Below are 19,521 nucleotides of genomic sequence, written 5' to 3'. Positions count from 1 at the left end.
AATACTAATTACTGTGTGTGTGTGTGTGTGTATATATATATATATATATATATATTACTAAATAAAAATACTAAATTCCCTTTTTTAAATAAATAACATTTTATTAATATTTTAACACCAAAACATGAAAAACATACATTTATAAAGCATATATTTTTAAAATGTGTATATATATATATAAATATACACACACACACACAACAACAACAACAACACACATATGCTTCTGTGTATATACTACTAAATAAACATACTATTTTTATTATATAAATATATTTTATTTTATTTTATATAAATATAAAAAAAAGTTTGGTCTAAAATCTTTGAAAAAAAAAAAAACATGTTACTTGTCAATAACCCACTTTTATCCCTGCTAACTGTGATCTGAACATGACTGACATCTTTTGCTAGTTGGGTATAAACACATTTTTTATGAGATCAATGTCACCAGTCTGTGTGAGGTTTGATGCACCAATGATCAAGGCCATTTCAGCGGCGTTTTCACCAGTCGCTGCAGATAGCAAGGTCAGCAGATGTATTATGAAAGCAGGTGCGGCCACACACACAGTGTGCTGTGCCTGAACTCCACACAGCGCATTGATTTTTTTTCCAGAGGGTAATAACATCATCCCGGTATTGTGAGGAGTAATTTAAACTTAATATGGGTAATTACTCTCCAATAGCTGATAGTTCATTTAAAGCTTGACATAATGCTGGTTGCGTGCAGGAGAATGAAGGATAAAGAATGCCAGGAAAATGGATTAAGCGCTGATGGGCCACACAGTTAGTCAGGCAGCTGTCTTCATTACAGACTATGGGACTAAGCCCTAAGCACCCCCTGAGGACGTATAGCTTCAGAGAAAATCTATGTAGAAATGCATCATCAGACAGCAAGACAAACAAACGCTTATCGCCAGCACTACTGTTACAAGGCAGACTTGTGCTACCTGGGGCATGTTTCATAAAACAAGTTTACCAAATAAGCCAGGTTTATTTCAGTTAGCCTGACTTATTGTCAGTTGATCTGGTTCAAAATAAGTCAGACTAACTGAAATAAGCCTGGCTTATTTGGTAAACTTGTTTTATGAAACAAGCCCCTGCTCTGAAAAGGAGTTTCAGTTGTTGTTTAAACAGACGATCTAAAGGAAACACACCTGGCTCTCCTTCTCTAAAGAACGATTCAGAATGGCAGATGTATTTTGTGTAAATACACTGTAAAAATGATTTTGCAAAGTTGTAAATAGCATGAATAAGTCTTTTAACAAACATGTCTTTTAGTTACAATTCACATTCACTGTTACCTAGCTACTTATTTTCATTTAGTGTTTGTTCTAAACTACTAAAACTAAAACTGAAATAAAAAGTAATAAAAACTATATAGACATATATTTTTTTAAACTAATAAAAATGATGAAAACACAAAATGACTCAAACTTTAACTAAATTTAAAAACTATTTTTTAAATAATTTTATAAATGTTGTTATATAAATAATTTAAATATTAATAAAAACTGTCTCAATGATCCTAAAATAACACTGTATACTTGGTGTTTCTTTGTCATTTTTTGTTAAATTTACTAGCAATTTTTAGAATGGCCACTTTTTTTAGGTACAAAGAATTTTAAGGAGTTGGTGCTTCTAACAAAAATGGAATCACACATACGATATGCAATCCAAAAGCTTAAATGACGTTATTTTAAAACAAAACAGAACCTTTATCTGTTCTCCACCACTAATAAAACAAGGTCACACATCTCTTCTTTAGAGGGCAACCCTGCTCTGTCTTCCTCAGGGAATCGTGTACCCTGCTCTCGTGAGAGAAAGAGGACACAGAGACACAGAGCACAGTCTGGTGCAGAAAAACATTCACATTCATCGTTCCTCGCGGATTTACAGTAATGGCCAAAGTCATACAAGGTGAGTCGTTCCACCGGCACTGTCAAAGCCAGACGCGCGAGGCGAGGTCCTCAACCATCTGGCCAACAAGGTGCAGCTCCACACACAGGCATGTTATACATATGTTTATTTAAATCACAGGAAGTGGATTTCAATTGTTTAAACTTTTAAGTCAGATTATGTATGCATGGAGGCCACCGGTTCACATCACTGTGTTAAATTTTTAACATATCAGATAGAAAGATTATTATTTGATGCAGACTGTTCAAGCCCAAAGGAATTTACAGCAATGGTGTATAATTGATGTAGGAACTTCATTTGTTTAGTCTATAAATGCGTATTATGTCACTTGCGAGATTGGTACTGACGTTAAATATGAAACAAGATATACTGTATACATAATGAACTAGCTCAAGATGACAAATGTTCACTTTCTTAATCATTGTAATACTGCTGTTACAAAAAAAAAAATTCTCTCTCATTGTTTTATTGAACAGATGTTTCATCAAATAAAACACCAATGTTTTTAAGAAGTTATTAATTTTATGCAATACTTTTTGCACAGGAAATTCATTACAAATAGTTAGATATGAATTTTATCCAATCACAACAAAACAAACTGCTTTGACACTTGAGAGATGTTGAGTTTTCCTTAAATACTTTAATTAGGTGTTACCAAAAAGTGGTAGTTTATTCCAGTCAGTTGATAGTGTTTTTCAGTGTGCTTATTAATATACAGAACATCCAAAGAACAAAACGGGTCCACTTCAGCCCCCTGATGCTTCTTTAAAGCACATTAGCACATCGTTTACTTTTTTAAGCAAATCATTTATAACGCCGGGTTGCTAACGAGCTCCTCGCAGCTCAAAACCAGTGTGAACATCTGTGAAAATATAAGCGAGTTGATACGTGCATGGTGAGGAACGAGAGAGGGTGATGCTGTGTTTAATGTCATCATTTGGTCATTATTGTCAATGGTCCTTTCAGTGTAACACACAAACAAACAATAATGCGTCCAGACATGATCTGTTTTCAAAACGCTCCACCCGAAGAGCTGGGTGCCATTGATGGGGCCGTGAAGGGTAAACACAATCCAGGGCCCCTTAGTACATCATGCATCTGATCTGACTAGAAATCCCCCAAAGGGACAAAATTAACACACACACAAAAAAGCTTTTCCGTGACTGTAATGAGAAACAACAAACTCGCGTGCATTGATGCTCAGTGTAAAAAGTATATAAACGGAATATCATAACCAGAAAGACAATGTATCACATTTAACACAAAAAGCAAGAAATAAAGAAAAAAGTGAGAAGTACTTTACACATGCAGCTGCTGAAGAGTAAAAACATACTTTTCCCTCATCTCTATGGAGAGCACTGACAGGAACTGTTTTATTTTGGTCCTGCGTTGAAGAAAGCTGTTGTATTTCACGTCTATTTTCTCCCTCCTTCCCCTCTCTATACAGAAAACTTCTCCATTCACAGTTTGTCAGTATTTACAACAGTGTTCATTAGTGTTCCCTGCTCCATTCTTACAAGTTTGATACCCACTTCCATCTAAAGCGAGGCCACATGCCCAATCATCGTAAAACAACTTCTTGATTCAATACATTGTGCACATTCTATGTAGATGACAGTATTCTTAAATAAAAAATAACAATAAAACAAAGTATAAAGTTTTTCTTCCTTACGCTACACTTTTTTTTTTCTGAGGAGAGGCAGAACAGATAATCAGAAAGTCTTCAAGAATATCCCATGTGGTATAGAGTTTAAAAATGGCTTACTATATATGCTCAATGGATTCTCTTTAATATATACAAATAAAATGTGTATCAGACATCATAAGCATTAGGAGGTCCTGCGTACCATCACAGTCATTCTTTTCCTTTAGTTTGCAGAGTGTTCAGTAACCCAAAACTGGCATTCCAACTACGTTGGTTGACGCACAAAGGCACCGATAAATTTCATCAGTGCTGATTTACATGATACAAAAATAAACGAGAAAAAATAGACTTAAGGACTAGTGGTTACAAATGGCAGAAAGTGAGAGGTTTGGCAAAGTTAATGATTCATCTGGTCCCAACAAAATGAAGTCAGGTTGTTGTTTCCTTTCTGATTGTTTGCGACCATGCAAATAAAGGCAGCGATGATATGCACGTAACAGAAACAGGCAGGCCGTTCACACACACTCCTCCGCAGACATCAGCAGAGGGTTGATGTACTCAAAGCCCTCAAACTCAGACTGGTCGATCTTCTTTACAGCATCACTGGGAGGGAGACAAAGACACAATCAATCAGTATTAACTGCTACGGCACATTTAACTCATTACGGCTTTCAAATATAGCTCAGGCTGTAAAACATATTCCTGGAAAACAGGGATATATGGAAACGAGGGAACTCTGTATAATGTGTCATCAGGGGTTGTAAATTTGACATTACTTCCTGATGAAACCTGCATTGCTGTGGTAAAGATCTGAAGCAGATTAATGGTGCCTGAGGTCTGATTCAGAAAGCTTGTGGCGTGACAGACAGATACACATGAACAGACACTCACTCATCGTCAGGCGTGAGTTGAATGGGCTCATTGGTGAACTGGGCATCAAAGTTATCCAACCCAAACTCGCCGGAGATGTTGGGCTTGAAGGGCGGAACCACTTGCTTCTGCTCCATCTGAAATACAGTTCACATGAGTCAATTAACGACTACGACTGTGTCATAAAGCAGTCTCACACTTCAGCACGCAGTGCTCATATTAAATACTAACCAGTAATTACATATGGCATTGGTTTTAAAAGAATAGAAAGAGTACTATTAAAAATTTTATTAAAAAAGTCTTGTGCTCATCAAGACTGCATTTATTTGATAAAAATACAGTAAAAACAGTAATATTGTGAAATATTATTGCAATTTAAAATAACAGCTTTCTGTTTTAATATACTTTACATATAATGTATTCCTGTGATGGCAAAGCTGAATTTTCCTCAGAAATTACTACAGTCTTCAGTGTCACATGATCCTTAAGAAATCATTCTAATATGTTGATATGTTCTAATATGTCAATATTGAAAACAGTTGTGCTGCTTAATATTTTTTGGGACCCTTGATATTTTTTTTTTCGGGATTCTTTGAGGAATAAAAAGTTAAAAAGAACAGCAGTTATTCAAAACAGACATCTTTTGTAACATATACCACCGTTCAAACGTTTAGGGTCAGCAAGTTTATTTTCTTGTTTTCTCCAAAAACCACTGAAGACCAATCTCAGCTTCAATAAAGATGTTCAGTGCTGCTATTAGTTTGGCCTTCTCAGGGCTGCAAGGTTAGGATCTGCTCCCCCTGCAGGCCGACTCGGGCACTGCATCCTGTCTGAGTAGAAAGTGTAATCTGAGCCCTTCAAACTGCCTGACCACCACTTTGTGTGTGTGTGTGTGTGTGTGTGTGTTCACCCAGACCAAACAGGGACAAGAGGTCACTGTGTTCGTCTGAGTCTCGTCTGCTGGTTTGACATCATTTAAACCTGCCTCACACATGATACAGTTCACTGTCACAACCTCAGACCAGAAAAATCAATGATTTGACACCTTATCACCTTCATTAAATCACTGGCCTTACACATGATAGTTCATGTCATGATACAACCATGTACCACCAAAAGGGTCACTTCTCGTCTGCTAGATTATTTAGATCATTAGTATTTGATAAGAATTCATAAAATGAATGTGTAAAAATATGTAGATTGCTATTCAATGATTATTTAAATCAGGAAATGCAGAAAAATTTAAAGGAATGGTTTACAAAAAAAAAGAACATTTTATAATCATTTAGTCACTTTTATGCCATTTCAAACCTTAATGCTGTATATTACGGTCTTATTGATGATGAAGATAATAATAAGCTAGTAATATTGTAGGACCACACCCTAAAGACTAACAAAAACCTGTGGGAAACAAATATATATATAAAAAAAAAAAACAGCAGGTGTGGAAAAAAATACAGGTGTAAATATTGACTATTGTTAAAGCTGACATTCCTGAAATAATATTTGAAGTGGTAATAGTGCTAACATCAAATTACATGAATGAGTAATCAAATGGATGGTTACTCAAGGTCATAAACAGCACTAAATAGTTCTTCAGGCTCCAGTAAGTCCTCTGTTTAGTTTCACTAGCGTCAGGCTACAGCAAATGACTCATGCTTCCGCTGCGGGCTCGAGTCAAAACATCCAATAAGTCAGATAAAGGAAACAGAGATAGCGGTGACTCACAAGATCCCAGTCTACATTTCGGAAAAAAGGATGGGCCGTGATGTCTGCAAAGCCTGTCTGAGGGTGACATCCGAGGCGTTCCTTTGGCTCCTACAAAAAAAGTGAAAAAGAAATCAGTGAGAAGAAACAAGACAGCAAAGAGACCAAAACAGAAAAACAAAGAGAGTAGAGAGTGTTTAGAGTGTACGAAAGGGGTTTGGAACAATAATTATGACAGCTCTATAACAGGTCCACGTGACATAAGGATATTAACATTGATCTGTCTGGTCTGCTTTACCTTGTTGAGGAATCCCTTTAGCACGCTAGCAGCTTTAACCGATAACGATCTGGGAATTCTGATCTGCTTCTCCAAAATTACTGCAAATGAGGAAGAGAACAAATGAATGGGATATACTGAGAGACATTGAAAAAAATTTTTGAAACACGTATGCTTGTTGTCATGTACCTTGGAAAAGATAATCTTCTGTGTTTTGGTCTGGGTTATCAGAGCTGCCTACTATGTCAAAGGGTGACCTCCCAGCCATCATCTCAAACATAAGGACGCCCAGTGCCCACCAGTCCACACTAAAACCTGTAAAGAAAACATGCACACACAAAGTTGCACATGTACCATCCGGAGCCTCTAAAATGGGAAGCTTAGCACTGACATAAACTCAAATGGTAGAAAGTCATGAAGTAGACACTAATAGCAATAAATGGATTAAGCACTGTGCACTAGCGCACATAGTTGCCAACTGAAAGTCTTTGTGAAGAGGTTTGTCTGTGTGTGAACTGTGCTTACCGTAGTCTTCTCCTCTCAGAATCTCAGGTGCAATGTAATTGGGGGTTCCACAGAAAGTGCTGGTTGTGTCTCCTGGTCTCAGTCCCTCCTGCATAAGAGATGAATATTGAAACCAAAGAAACACTCAGGCACACAATATGACTACTGATCAATTTTTTTTTATAGCTAGTGGCTATATTTTAGAGACTACATACATGGGATTTCTATCAGATATCTCACAATATTAATGGTAGTAAATAAAATAACACATGCATAATTTCTGCAATTAAGTTATTTATTTTACATAATATTTACTAAAATAATCATAAAAAAATAAAGTGAAGAAATGAAGGAAAATTTGAAAAGTCATTTTTAAAACAGAGTCATATACATCATGATTAAGAATTCCTATTATAGTATTTTACACAAATACAGAAACAGATAAAAATAAATAAAATGGATGTAAAAACTGTAACCAGCAGTGCATTTAGCAACATGGAATGTTTGTGTGCACTGGGAATTATTTTCACAAATTAAAAGCAGGTAATGTTGATTTTACATATAGTACACTGTGAATATGAGATAAATATAACAGAGGCAAACTTGATATTAGGGCTGCCCACGACTTAAGATTTTTCTAGTCGACTAATCACACATTTATATTATTTAAATTAATTAAATATATGCTGGGGGGTGGGGAACTAAACCATAAGTAGCCTTTAATATATAGCCTCTTTGCACTCAAGTGCACAAATAACTTGCCGCAAAACACCGGCGAAAGTATTGACCATGTGTTGGGCAAAATATCAAGCTTTTTGTAGATATATTTCTCAGCTCAAGTAGCCTATATGCTGAGTTTCGCCACAGTCCAGCACGCGAAGACCAAGATGGCAGAAAGGGTGTTCTATTTGTTCTCTTTATTTTACGAAAGCACAACATCTTGTTGATATTGTGTGCTTATATAAATAAAAGTAGCTTCCACACTCCACACAAACTCTTGCATATATAATAAAGTGCACCTAATAAAGCACATTTATCTAGTTTAACATTAGAGCAAACGGCCGTGTAAAGTTGCTACTACTCAAATGTTTCAATGATAAAGCCAAATTTGGGGTTGAATGATAGGCAAATGTTTGTATGATATTCAACTATATTCTTGTCAGCAGATATGGCTTAATCAAAATGGCACTTAATCAATTGAGACAATGAACATCTTCAGATGTACCTTACACATGCCGTAATCAGTGAGTTTGATGTGTCCCTCTGACTCCAGCAGAACATTGTCCAGCTTCAGATCCCTGTAAATGATGCCACGCTCATGGAGGTAGTTCAAGGCAAGACTGATCTCTGCTGAGTAAAACCTGCCAGTAGAAAGAACAAGAGAAACAGTTAGTGACCTCATTAGTGTTTCTGTTCCTGTGGTCATTCAGACTGAAGTCAACTCCAACCCTGCTCAGGCTGTTCATTAACACTGAACCATGTTACTGATAGACAGCTCACATCCTCATACCTGGCATGCTCTTCCGGAAGTTTTCTCTGTCGCTGCATGTGGAACATTAGATCCCCTCCATTCACATATTCGATTACAAAGAATAGCCTGTGAAAGACAAGCATTAAATAATCATTAGCCCTCACCAGACAAACAAAACAGTTTACACTAAACTGAAGGGCTCAACAATAAGAATGGCCTGAAGACCAATATAAGAGCATCACTTTAATTTTTTATACCAGTTATTCCTTGTCACTACGTCTTATACTTGTATGTTTGCATAAAAAGAGTGAGTATGGACAGACCTGCTCAATGTCTGGAAGCAGGAAGAGACTGGACTCGAATCAGAGTACCCCTACTCTATCATTCAGACTGAAGTCAATTCCAACCCTGCTCAGGCTGTTCATTAACACTGAACCATGTTACTGATAGACAGCTCACATCCTCATACCTGGCATGCTCTTCCGGAAGTTTTCTCTGTCGCTGCATGTGGAACATTAGATCCCCTCCATTCACATATTCGATTACAAAGAATAGCCTGTGAAAGAAAAGCATTAAATAATCATCAGACCTCACCAGACAAACAAAACAGTTCACACTAAACTGAAGGGCTCAACAATAAGAATGGCCTGAGGACCTATATAAGAGCATTTTGAGGAGGATGTTGATGGAACTGTCACTCTTATTTATTTATAAAAAACAATTTTCAAGCCAGTTATTCGTTGTCACTATGTCTTATACTTGTATGTTTGCATAAAAAGTGTGAGTATGGACAGACCTGCTCTCTGTCTGGAAGCAGGAGTGAAGTCCCACCAGGAAGGGATGGTTGGAAGCCTGCTCAAACACATGCTTTTCTGTTTGAACCCAGTCAATATCCTGAAAAACAAGAAAGAGAAGAACAAACACACACATACACACAAAAATCAATCTCCCATTGAAAAGCAGAGCATTCTTTCTGTCAGTAGGGGAAACATTTGGAAGGACATTCAGGACTGTATCGAGTAGAATCGCCTCACAAGGCTGAAAACTGATAAAGGTTTAAAAGATGGGGGCACCAGGTCTTCCCAAGGATGTGAGGAGACTCACAATGGACAGATAGAGTGAAAAACTAGGACCTTTCATTGACAGCCGGGTAAAAATACCTCTGACCGTGAGACTCACTTAAAGAAGCACTGCGGGGCCAGTAGAGCGCAGCTGCCATTATTGACCATCGGCTGCTGCTGTCAATTCATCACACAAGGCTTAAGTGCATCTAATCAACGTTAAATGCCCACTTCATCAACATCTAGTCATCTGTATGTGTACTTCAACACATCCTGGAAAAATTAGAGCCACTCTTTGCTTGTTTTATTCTGCAGTCAAGACTCAAATAGCTCAAATTATTGAGTTGTTCAGTAATTTAGTGTGACAAGAAATATTTCAAGCTGTGAAGTGTCAAGAATGCTTTCAACCTGGAGCACAGAGTTGGGTGTGACAAGGTAGTCTGGGATGTGGTTCATTTGAACTTGGTATGGATGCAATCTGATTTATATAATGAATTTATATAATAATATATCAGTGGCAACTTTGCACATTCCCAATGTATGAAATGTGAAATGTCACCTCGTCATCGTTCACCAGCTCCTTCTTCACCACCTTCATGGCGTAGATGCGGTCTGTCTTTTTGAGACGAACCAGCAGGACCTTGGCGTAGCTGCCCCTGCCAATCACTCGGAGCAGGTCAAAGTCTTTTAGCCCCAAACTGGACACAGCCTTCCCTGAGTCTCGACTGCCCACAGCCTGAAGGATGGACAAAGAGAATATTAAACCACCAACATCTTTTATTTATTTATATTTATATACACATTTATATACACGTTGCGTGATGTAGCCAATTTAAATGCTGTTATATGCCCCTAAAATTCCAGATATGAGGGCAAACAATGCCCCTGTAGGGGTTTTGTCTTATATTTATATCATGTGACAGTTTAGCAAGATCATATGTGACCCTGGACCACAAAACCAGTCTTAAGTTGCACAGGCATATTTGTAGCAATAGCCAACAATACATTGTATGGGACAAAATGATTTTGACATTCATTATGACATTTTTCTTTTATGCCAAAAATCATTAGGATATTAAGTAAAGGTCATGTTCCATGAAGATATTTTGTACATTTCCTGCTGTAAATATATCAAAACTTCATTTTTGATTAGTAATATGCATTGCTAAGGACTTCATTTGGACAACTTTAAAGGTGATTTTCTCAATATTTAGATTTTTTTGCACCCTCAGATTCTAGATTTTCAAATAGTTATATTACAGCCAAATATTGTCAGATCCTAACAAATCATGCATCAATGGAAAGCTTATTCTTAATTATTAAAGTTAATCTGCAATTAATTAATCAGCACATCATGTAATCAATTAGATTAAAAATGTTCATCGCTTGACAGTCCTAATATGTATATAAATAATCAATCTCCTCTCTCTGGTTTATATCTCTTCCCTGTCCTTTCCCTCTGTATGATTTCCAGGAGCATGTGCCCTTAATCAGATTCTAATGACCCTGATAGAAGGTTACTTTATTAGCTCCACTAAAGGAAATCAATACAGCCCGAATGAACCTTGTGCACACCCCCATCCCTTTCCCTGAGTGACAACTTCAGCCTGATCATCTGTCTGGGAATGGACTGCTGAAAGCTCATGTAATCAAACGAAACATTCATAATGGTGCTATTTACACCTGGTACTAACATTTATTTTGACCAACTGGATCAAAAAGTGGAAATTGCTAATTGTCTGATTGTTTATACCGCATTAAAAAAACACATTTGTGTTCATTGCATTTGTAGTGTAAATGCTTATCTGCCCTGTAGCATCTGAGAGATCATCAAACATGCAAGTGACCAGCTAAAGATAAAAAAGAACACCCTTTTCACCCATTCAATACAACTATAAAATAATAACATCAACAACTATCGGTATTATTCAAAGTAATATTTGACTGGTAATAAGTAATAAATAGTAAAATTACTAGTAAAAAGTAATAAATTACTATTGCAATAATACTATAGTACTGTAAAAAATGATTATGAAATAATAATAATCATTATTATTTTATTGTACAGAACAGTAAAATTACAATACTCATATTTATGGTTGTCTGTCCTACTTTGCTTTCAAACTTTAAACTATAGAGATTTTATTCTGGCATAAAACTGCAGGGAGACCGTAAAGCTTCTCTTTTGTTGACAACAGATTTATAAACAAAAAGGGAAGATGGCTGGCTTGTCACGTTTTCAATGCACATTAAAAGCGACTTAAGCTCACAGCGCTTGCAGAGATGGAGTTCGTGAGAAGCAGCATTTACCACTTGTGAATGGATCAACTGAGATGGATGTTAAAACCAGGAGTAAACAAGGCCAAAGCATGTCTTACCTCATGCTCCTCTCCCTCATGATTGATACTTTCCGTTGAGTTCTTTTTGTCTAGAACTAGGAAACAACAAAGAGAAACAGGGAAAGTCATCATCACTCAGCGGCCTGTGGGCATTATTCATTAATATACTTACAAAAAACTAATTCACAAGCCTCTAAACCAAACCAGGCACTTTGATAAATAAAGCACTTTGAAAAAACGGGGATTGAAATTTATCTGACCAGCACTGTAACTAAAGCCATGAGCTGTTCATGTCATTAATTCCAACAAACAAGCTTAATCTTGTGAGAAGACTCACGTCTGTAGGCTGCTCACTGCATCAATCTGTTTCAGTGCAAGCACATGCCTAATTACTAAAGGGAAGCATCGGCTTAGCCCATCCAGTCATTTAAAGATGAAAATCAGTGGCATCAATGAGCCACTATAGATCTTAGTGAATCAATTTAGTCACTTAATGAATGCAATAACTCAGATGAACACTGATTAACACCTCTGCATTACAAGTTACTTTTAAGTTAGTGACTTTGCTAACAAAACACATGGCGAGTTTATCTGCTTGACTTTAGATTTTTGTAAATGGACCTCTGGGTAGAATGTTTATGTAGTTACAAAGTTATCATGGGATTTAGGGAATTTTTTCAATTCAGGTTCAGAAATGTATACCTGATTAAACTTAAAAAAAACATTGAAATTCTGAAATAGATTTTTCAAAAGTCTGAGCAAGGTACAGAAGGTTGATTATTATGTGACCCCAGGCAGAATCATTTAAACTCAGATGGAAAGCCTTAAAAGAAAATTCTTTTTGAAAACTGATTGCAAGTTTAATTGAAAATCTCAAAAGGACATTCTTTCCTGAAAATTGATTTTATACGAGTATTAGTCTGCTATTCAAGCCCAAAGAAGTAAGGAAAATGTAATAAACACACTTGATAGATATATAATGACAAATGCATGTGAAGCGCTGGACAAAAATAGATGAGAGTCTATAGTACCTTGATCAGCGTGCTCTGATGGAGTGGACCCTGGATCGATTCTTCCAATCATCGGGTCCTAGAAAAATTGTACGAAGGTCAAAAATAAAGACAGATTGAAATTCATAGTGTTATTAGCAGAAAATGCATGTCCAACATGAAGGTCTATACAAAAAAACTGAACGTTTAAAGTTTGCCATTCCTTGCATGTCTATTTTTTTTTTTTTTATATCTGGCATATCTGGTTAGACATTTAGCTACCATTAAGAATGTCTAATCTATTTTATATTTAAATTTACTTCACAAAAAAAAAAGTGAAAGGAGCATGCAGATTCCATGTGGACTTACTAATGTCTCACCTGTATTACCTGTCTACCACACTCCACTGTGACCAATTTATGGCATTTCTTATGGACCAGCAGTTTACAGTTTATGCACTTGTATCCCTGCCTGCCCAGGCCCCAGATACGATCTGTGCAGATGGCACAATGAGCACGCTGTACACAACAGAAAACACAGGAACAATAAACTAAACTGACGGCATGTGCATACAATTCAGACAAATTAAGTAACATAGCCTGTTTCAGAAATAAAAAAAGAGCATGTTTGTACCCTGTTAAAACGTTTGGCCTGAAACGCATGTCCACTGGCATAGTAGAGTTTCCTCCAGCGCCGAGCTCCGCGACGGTATATGGACTCTGAGTACAACATTAAGGCATGAATTAAACCTACTAATTACCATCATTATAACCCAATGCATGCTTTCCAGCAATATAAAGTGCAAAAAAAAAAAACATTATGATCTAAATGACCATAAATGACAAAATGCACATACTGTCTTCTCCAGGACAGGGCATGCCAGGCTTCTCAGGGATACAAGGAAACACTGTGGAGAGAAAGAGACTGTGGAAAAAAAGCACTGACAAACATTTCCAGAACGACCTCTCTGTGACCTCTCCTCATTTGACAGCGGATAAGGACTTTGGGGTCAAGAAACAGAGTCTGTCCAGGCCTGTGAGGTCAGCTGGTGTGGAGAGTGGCTATTGACGGACAGTCGGTTGGGGTATTTTTCTGAAAGCCCTTGTGGCCAGACGTCTCCTCCTCAGCATGACTAATTAACTCACACAGCAGGCAGAACAATGTATCTCTGTCAATCAATCCCCTGAATCCTATCTCTCCTGTACATTAATAATCTAAGGACCTGTATAATGCGGTAGGGTGTGTTATAAATAAATAAATACATGTAGCCAAGCCAGAACATCAAAATGTGGAGCTTGGTCTGAACACATTAGTAGGGGCCTGCTACACTGCATGTCACATGTCATGCTTCAAAGGACATGGCTGTTATGACTCTTAAGGCAGTGTCTGATGTGACAGGTTTCCAGCTACAAGCTGAATGTAAAACTGCTGTGCAATGTGACACAATCAGAGCCAGTCAGAAGATATTTGATGTTTAAAGGTACACAATTTTGAACCAGCGTAACACCACTGAAATGGGAACCAGGTGGCCAGCAATGTGGATTAGTGTCTGTGACCATTAAACAGCAAAAATGTTCTATTTAAATAAGAAGTTTGTTTGTTCTGCAGGTCTGTCTGTCTTCGTGTGAATGAGCTGTTTTTGTCTACTACATACACTCAAGCATGTGTGGTGCATGTGGCCTTTTCAGCGTCTGTTGTCTCTATATAAGGACACTCCACGTGAACATCTCCAGCGCTGCTCTTAGAGTTCACCTCGTAAGCATTTCACCATAAAAACTATTGTCAGATAAACACAGAAATGTAAAGGTCTTCATTACAACCCTCCACAATAAAAGTTTAGTTCACTTTGAAGAAATTAAGGAGAGAAATATATTACTAATGTACAGTAGAATGTACCTCTCATATTAAAACATTATTTTTAAGAAAAATCACAATTTAAACATCAAACCTGTCTGCAGCACATTGCTTACTAAAAAATGAGGTATTAGTCCAATTTTATTTAATTTCATTACAATTTTAAATATGTTTTATACATTCATTTGATTACGACTGTTTTTGTTACTAAATTTGTATTAAATCAAAAATCAATGCAGAAATTTCAAAACAACAACACTGAATTTCTGAAATAAATAATTCACAAGCCACTACTGTCATTAACATTTTAATAAATTATTAAATTGTAAAAGTTTTATTAATTAAATTGATTAGACATCCCTTTTTGCTTATTAACAGAATTTGGAAAAAACTAAAAAGTATTTCATAGGACCCTGTTTGTCGCTTTTTCACGTCACACCTGCTTAAGACATGGTGTAAGGCCTCATCTGTCATAATTCTTTCAAGAATCTATAGAATGATACAGAGCACAAAATCATACGTAGCCCACTGACATCAAAAGCCAAATCCCAGCATACCGTGAATAATGAGCTCCGAGTCTTTGTTGAGTTCATAGAGACGTAAGGCCTCCTCCAGCTCCAGCTGAGAAGAAACGGTGCACGGATCCCCTACAATGACAAGCACAGTGAACACTCACTAGAAAACGCTACCAAGACATCAGCATAAGCGACATATCTGTCACTGCAAAGAGAAACAGAGAGAGTGAGAGAAACAAAGCACGACTGAGAAAGAGACAAGAAACAAGCCCTTGCTTGTGATTCTACCGATTTTGGGAGAGCATAATGCAAAAACCTGTTTTTCACCATGAATTAGTAACAGGGTCTGTGGTGATGTCCGAAGTTGACGTCAATCCTGTTGCATCTAAAGAGCAGCCTGTGGCACCGACAGTCACCGCTTGTGTAGACATCACAGCGGAGGCAATGAGTGACGGCAGGCATCGATGCCAAAGCTTATGCAGACAGATGGGATTAACTTCTCGCCATGACGACCCTCTCAGATCAGCTATGCTAATGAGCAGTGTGACTCTGGGCTCAGCGTGGAATGGTGATATTTTGGTATTTAAATTAACGTTCTCCCATCACCATTTCCCATCTCGCATGACTAATGCAGCAGTTAATCATCGCACACAGTCAATCTTTCCAGAGTAAAACCTGCTCCCTGCTGTGCGCTGCATTCATATTCACTTTATTCCTCATGAAAAATCCATCCATTTTATTCCTGCCAGTGGAGTCCAGGGTAATTTTGAGACTCTAATGCAATCTACCAAAAGTGGGTTCAAATATATAAAATTCTGGTGCAAATGAAGCAGACGTTTCAGTAGAATGGCAGGGGGAAGCTTGTTGCTACGGTGACAGTTAGAGGAACAGAATGAGAGGCCACATTTTAACCTGGTATTAGCAGGGGATCTGATCACAGGTGGACAGCACTAAATATAGTTTCAAACAGAGTCCAAAAAAATGTTGTCATCACTCGAACCACAAATGGAGGTAGTCAGAAATGAAAATGACCATACTGCATTTATAATGTAAACGCTGATGTGACTAGCACAGTGTTTCTCATTGCGCGGCTCGCAATGCTTTAATTTGTGGCTCGCATGTAGGGTACAGCGATTAACCGGTTTCACAATTAACCGCGCTTTAAAATGTCACGGTTAATTAATAGTAAAGCCTCCGCTATACCGAGTGATTCTGTTGCACCGAACGGAACAGTTGCAACGTGCGCAAAACGAAAACAAAGTTACACTAGCGGTGCACCAGCTTAAAATGCGGTGGTTATCAGAGACACGGAGGCTACTACACACACTAGATGAACTATGACAGAGGAACCAAACAGCGATCCTTTATTTCCACCAGAGAAATGCCTGAAGTCGATAGAACCAAGAATGACCAGGGTGTCATTTAAATATTGCCGTAAAAACTGCTGCTAAAGAGCAAATACACGGCTTTAAACTATTTTAATGCACGACGTGAAGGCAAGACTGACGTGAAGCTACGACTCGTTAGCTCAGTATTCTGCCCACTTCAGATCAGACAGATGAAATAGTGTGTCACATTTATTTGAATTAATTATAACATTTAGCTACTTTAATTAATTATTCGATCGAGAGAGAGGGAGAGAGAAATGTGTGTGTGTGAACCTGCGTCAGCGCATCTCTCTACAAACATGTGAGTTTAGTTACTTAAACAGTGATTTTACCCTCTCCTTGCTGATGAATATGTAGCAATTCAGTATCTAAGCTATTTTATTAATAAAAGTCACAGGGCAGGGTTCACAACAAGTTTGTGTCCTCCTGAATGTTTGTATGTGTGCGCAGCGCGATCTCCGATCTCACAAACCAAAATAACAGACATGATTTTCTCAGGCCACATGTAAAATCATATGAATTATTATAAAAATTATTAAAATTAATACGAATGGATGACAGTTGATTACAATGATAGTTCAGTTTATTCCCCTCATTATTAATAATTTCCCCTTTGGGATAAATAAAGTTAATTGTCCTATATTAATAATACTTATTAACATTGTTATCTATAATCCCTTTTATAGTATTATGCATAAGTCAAAAACCAACAAGATTTTTTTTTCACCATGTTTCCAGTTTTCTGCCTCAGGTCCAAAAGAAATGTAAAGAATGTACAAACTGAAAACACTAAATACTTTTGTGATCTATTTTCATTAGTTATTTTCAAAAGGGAAATACTGACATGGATGTTTACAGAGCAGAGGTCACCTTTTTAATTCCAATTGGAGAGATAGACATTTGTTTGTCTTTATTATTATTATTTTGTGCTGTATTATTGATTACTGTGTTTTTTCTCTTTCTAAAGGCAGCAATAAATAACACTTTATTATCTAAAGAGTGTCCATGTGATTATACATTAATAATTTTGTGAAATGAATAAATACATAATAATCGTCATAATCGTGAAACCGTGGTTATTCCTCAGACAATAATCGTACCAACAAAATCTATAATCGTTGCATCCCTACTCGCATGGCAGTAAATAATACGATGATATGATCATGCAGTCAATACAGATATTTCATAAAAACATTAAAAACATGCAGGTCTATAATATAACCCATTAAAAACACCGTCTACACCAGACACGAGTGGTGCGACGCGACAAAAGACAGTAGAACCTAGGCCTGGGCGATAAAACGGTATCGATATTTATCAACGGTACACCTTCTTCGATATCGATAGAAAAAATGTTCGATATAGTGCACGATATAGGCACGTGCTATGAGTGACGCTGACAGCACACACGAACACGAACGCATGCTGAAATGAGTGTTGTGCCTGCCTGTGATGAGGATATTGTGAATAAATAATGAATATTAATTGAATTTAAAATAAACATTTGCATTTGAATGCTAGGTGTGCATCAGGGCGCACGAGATGCGGTGATGATGTAAGTGCCGTTGTTGCATTTTAATGTTTTGTTAGTCTAGCCCACGAGATGCGCCGCTGCTGTTATGCATTCAAAATATTAGAGAAATATAGAAGCTCAATGCGGAGAAGATCTTGATAAAGGTTAAAACCGAAACCAAGCCATTCACACAGAACGCATATTCAGCGCATTTTTAGATGGACAAATATGACTGCTGCACTCACGTCTCACAGAAGAGATATATAGAAAGTCATGCAAAGTTAAAACAGTTTAAACTTTTAGAAAACACGTCACGAATTTGTGGAGGTTTATTCCTTTTCACTGCGTCTCATATGTTTTTAAATGCAATCTGTGTGAATGGCGCTTCGGCTCTTTAGATTAAGCAATGCATAAATACATGATGCTGTTTTGTTCATAATTGTTTATGCAATTTACGAAATTATATATTTGATTTTTATGAGTTAATTTAGACGTTATGCACGTTTTTATAGAGTTACTTCCTTGAGTTGACAATTTAAATGTGCTGCATTATTTTGCTCATTGCGCCCTCCTGTGGCCTAAGGAGACAAGACAAAAGTTTCCTTAAAACCTATTTAATCTGCAAATAAAACATTAGTTACATTTTTAATTAACATTTTTTTAATTTTTATTTTGTGTTTGATAGTTAAAACAAAAAATATTTGTTGTTTGTCTCAATAAATGTGTTAATTTAAAAATACAGTGGTTAAATAAAAAAAAAAATTCTATTGCTTTTTGTTTTAAAAAAGGTTATAAAAAATGTCAATAATTATCGATACCGAACGATATGAAACATTATATCGTTTATACATTTTTTTGCTATAAATGGCAATTTTCTCGGCTGACTGCTTGCGATCGGATCACCAGGGACAGATGGACATATGTAAATAACGCCAGAGAGAGTAAAGAAACACAAATGACACACAAAAGACGAACCTTCTTCATCAATCCATTTCATGGTGAAGAGCTGGTCATTGTCCATGGAGCACATGTCCCGCACCTCACTGCACAGCCCCTCATAGGAGATGGAGGGATCGAAATGTGTGATCATGATGTCCCTAAAACAGAAAAAAGGTGACATTCATTAAGAGTTTATTTCAATAACAACCCTCTACATTGCGAGTAAATCACTCGCATATGCGACTAAATCTTCACTCTGGGCGACTAAATGATGTCTAATATTAGCCAATGGCTAATACATTCTCAGATTTTGCTTGCCAGTGTGTGAGTTGGAGGCTAAGTATAAGTTTAGCACAGATATACTTTTACTCGCCGAACACTCTCTGACTGAGTGCTTTAGCTTCAGAATTTTACTCTCCGTCAAGCGATCTGTGCTATTTTTCAGTTAATCTCAATGGATGTGCAACGCACCTGTATTTGACGTACCGTGAACTCTAGTGTGAAGGCGCACAACTCGCCGTCGCTTTGTTTC

General features: G+C 37.0%; 1 protein-coding gene across 1 annotated transcript in view; it reads right to left on the bottom strand.

Moving 5' to 3' along the window:
* Positions 1 to 3,067: 3,067 nt before the first annotated feature.
* LOC107668962 (protein kinase C iota type) overlaps positions 3,068 to 19,521 on the bottom strand; it is a 23,823-nt gene continuing 7,369 nt past the window's right edge. The window contains exons 2-18 of the mRNA XM_016461040.1: positions 19,026 to 19,147; positions 15,192 to 15,281; positions 13,637 to 13,687; positions 13,414 to 13,499; positions 13,161 to 13,298; positions 12,823 to 12,880; positions 11,831 to 11,886; positions 10,012 to 10,188; positions 9,188 to 9,285; positions 8,861 to 8,947; positions 8,146 to 8,281; positions 6,942 to 7,029; positions 6,606 to 6,731; positions 6,438 to 6,517; positions 6,161 to 6,250; positions 4,454 to 4,569; positions 3,068 to 4,165 (exon numbers count right to left, since the gene is read on the bottom strand). Coding sequence (XP_016316526.1) covers positions 4,078 to 4,165; positions 4,454 to 4,569; positions 6,161 to 6,250; positions 6,438 to 6,517; positions 6,606 to 6,731; positions 6,942 to 7,029; positions 8,146 to 8,281; positions 8,861 to 8,947; positions 9,188 to 9,285; positions 10,012 to 10,188; positions 11,831 to 11,886; positions 12,823 to 12,880; positions 13,161 to 13,298; positions 13,414 to 13,499; positions 13,637 to 13,687; positions 15,192 to 15,281; positions 19,026 to 19,147 — 1,687 coding nt within the window. The 3' untranslated portion in view covers positions 3,068 to 4,077. The remainder of the gene's footprint in view (positions 4,166 to 4,453; positions 4,570 to 6,160; positions 6,251 to 6,437; positions 6,518 to 6,605; positions 6,732 to 6,941; positions 7,030 to 8,145; positions 8,282 to 8,860; positions 8,948 to 9,187; positions 9,286 to 10,011; positions 10,189 to 11,830; positions 11,887 to 12,822; positions 12,881 to 13,160; positions 13,299 to 13,413; positions 13,500 to 13,636; positions 13,688 to 15,191; positions 15,282 to 19,025; positions 19,148 to 19,521) is intronic.

The sequence above is a fragment of the Sinocyclocheilus anshuiensis genome, unplaced genomic scaffold (genome assembly GCF_001515605.1).
Source record: "Sinocyclocheilus anshuiensis isolate Anshui unplaced genomic scaffold, SAMN03320099.WGS_v1.1 scaffold4, whole genome shotgun sequence".
NCBI lineage: Eukaryota > Metazoa > Chordata > Actinopteri > Cypriniformes > Cyprinidae > Sinocyclocheilus > Sinocyclocheilus anshuiensis.
The sequence above is the reverse complement of the archived record's forward strand: the minus strand, read 5'-3'. Positions and strand labels throughout refer to the sequence as shown.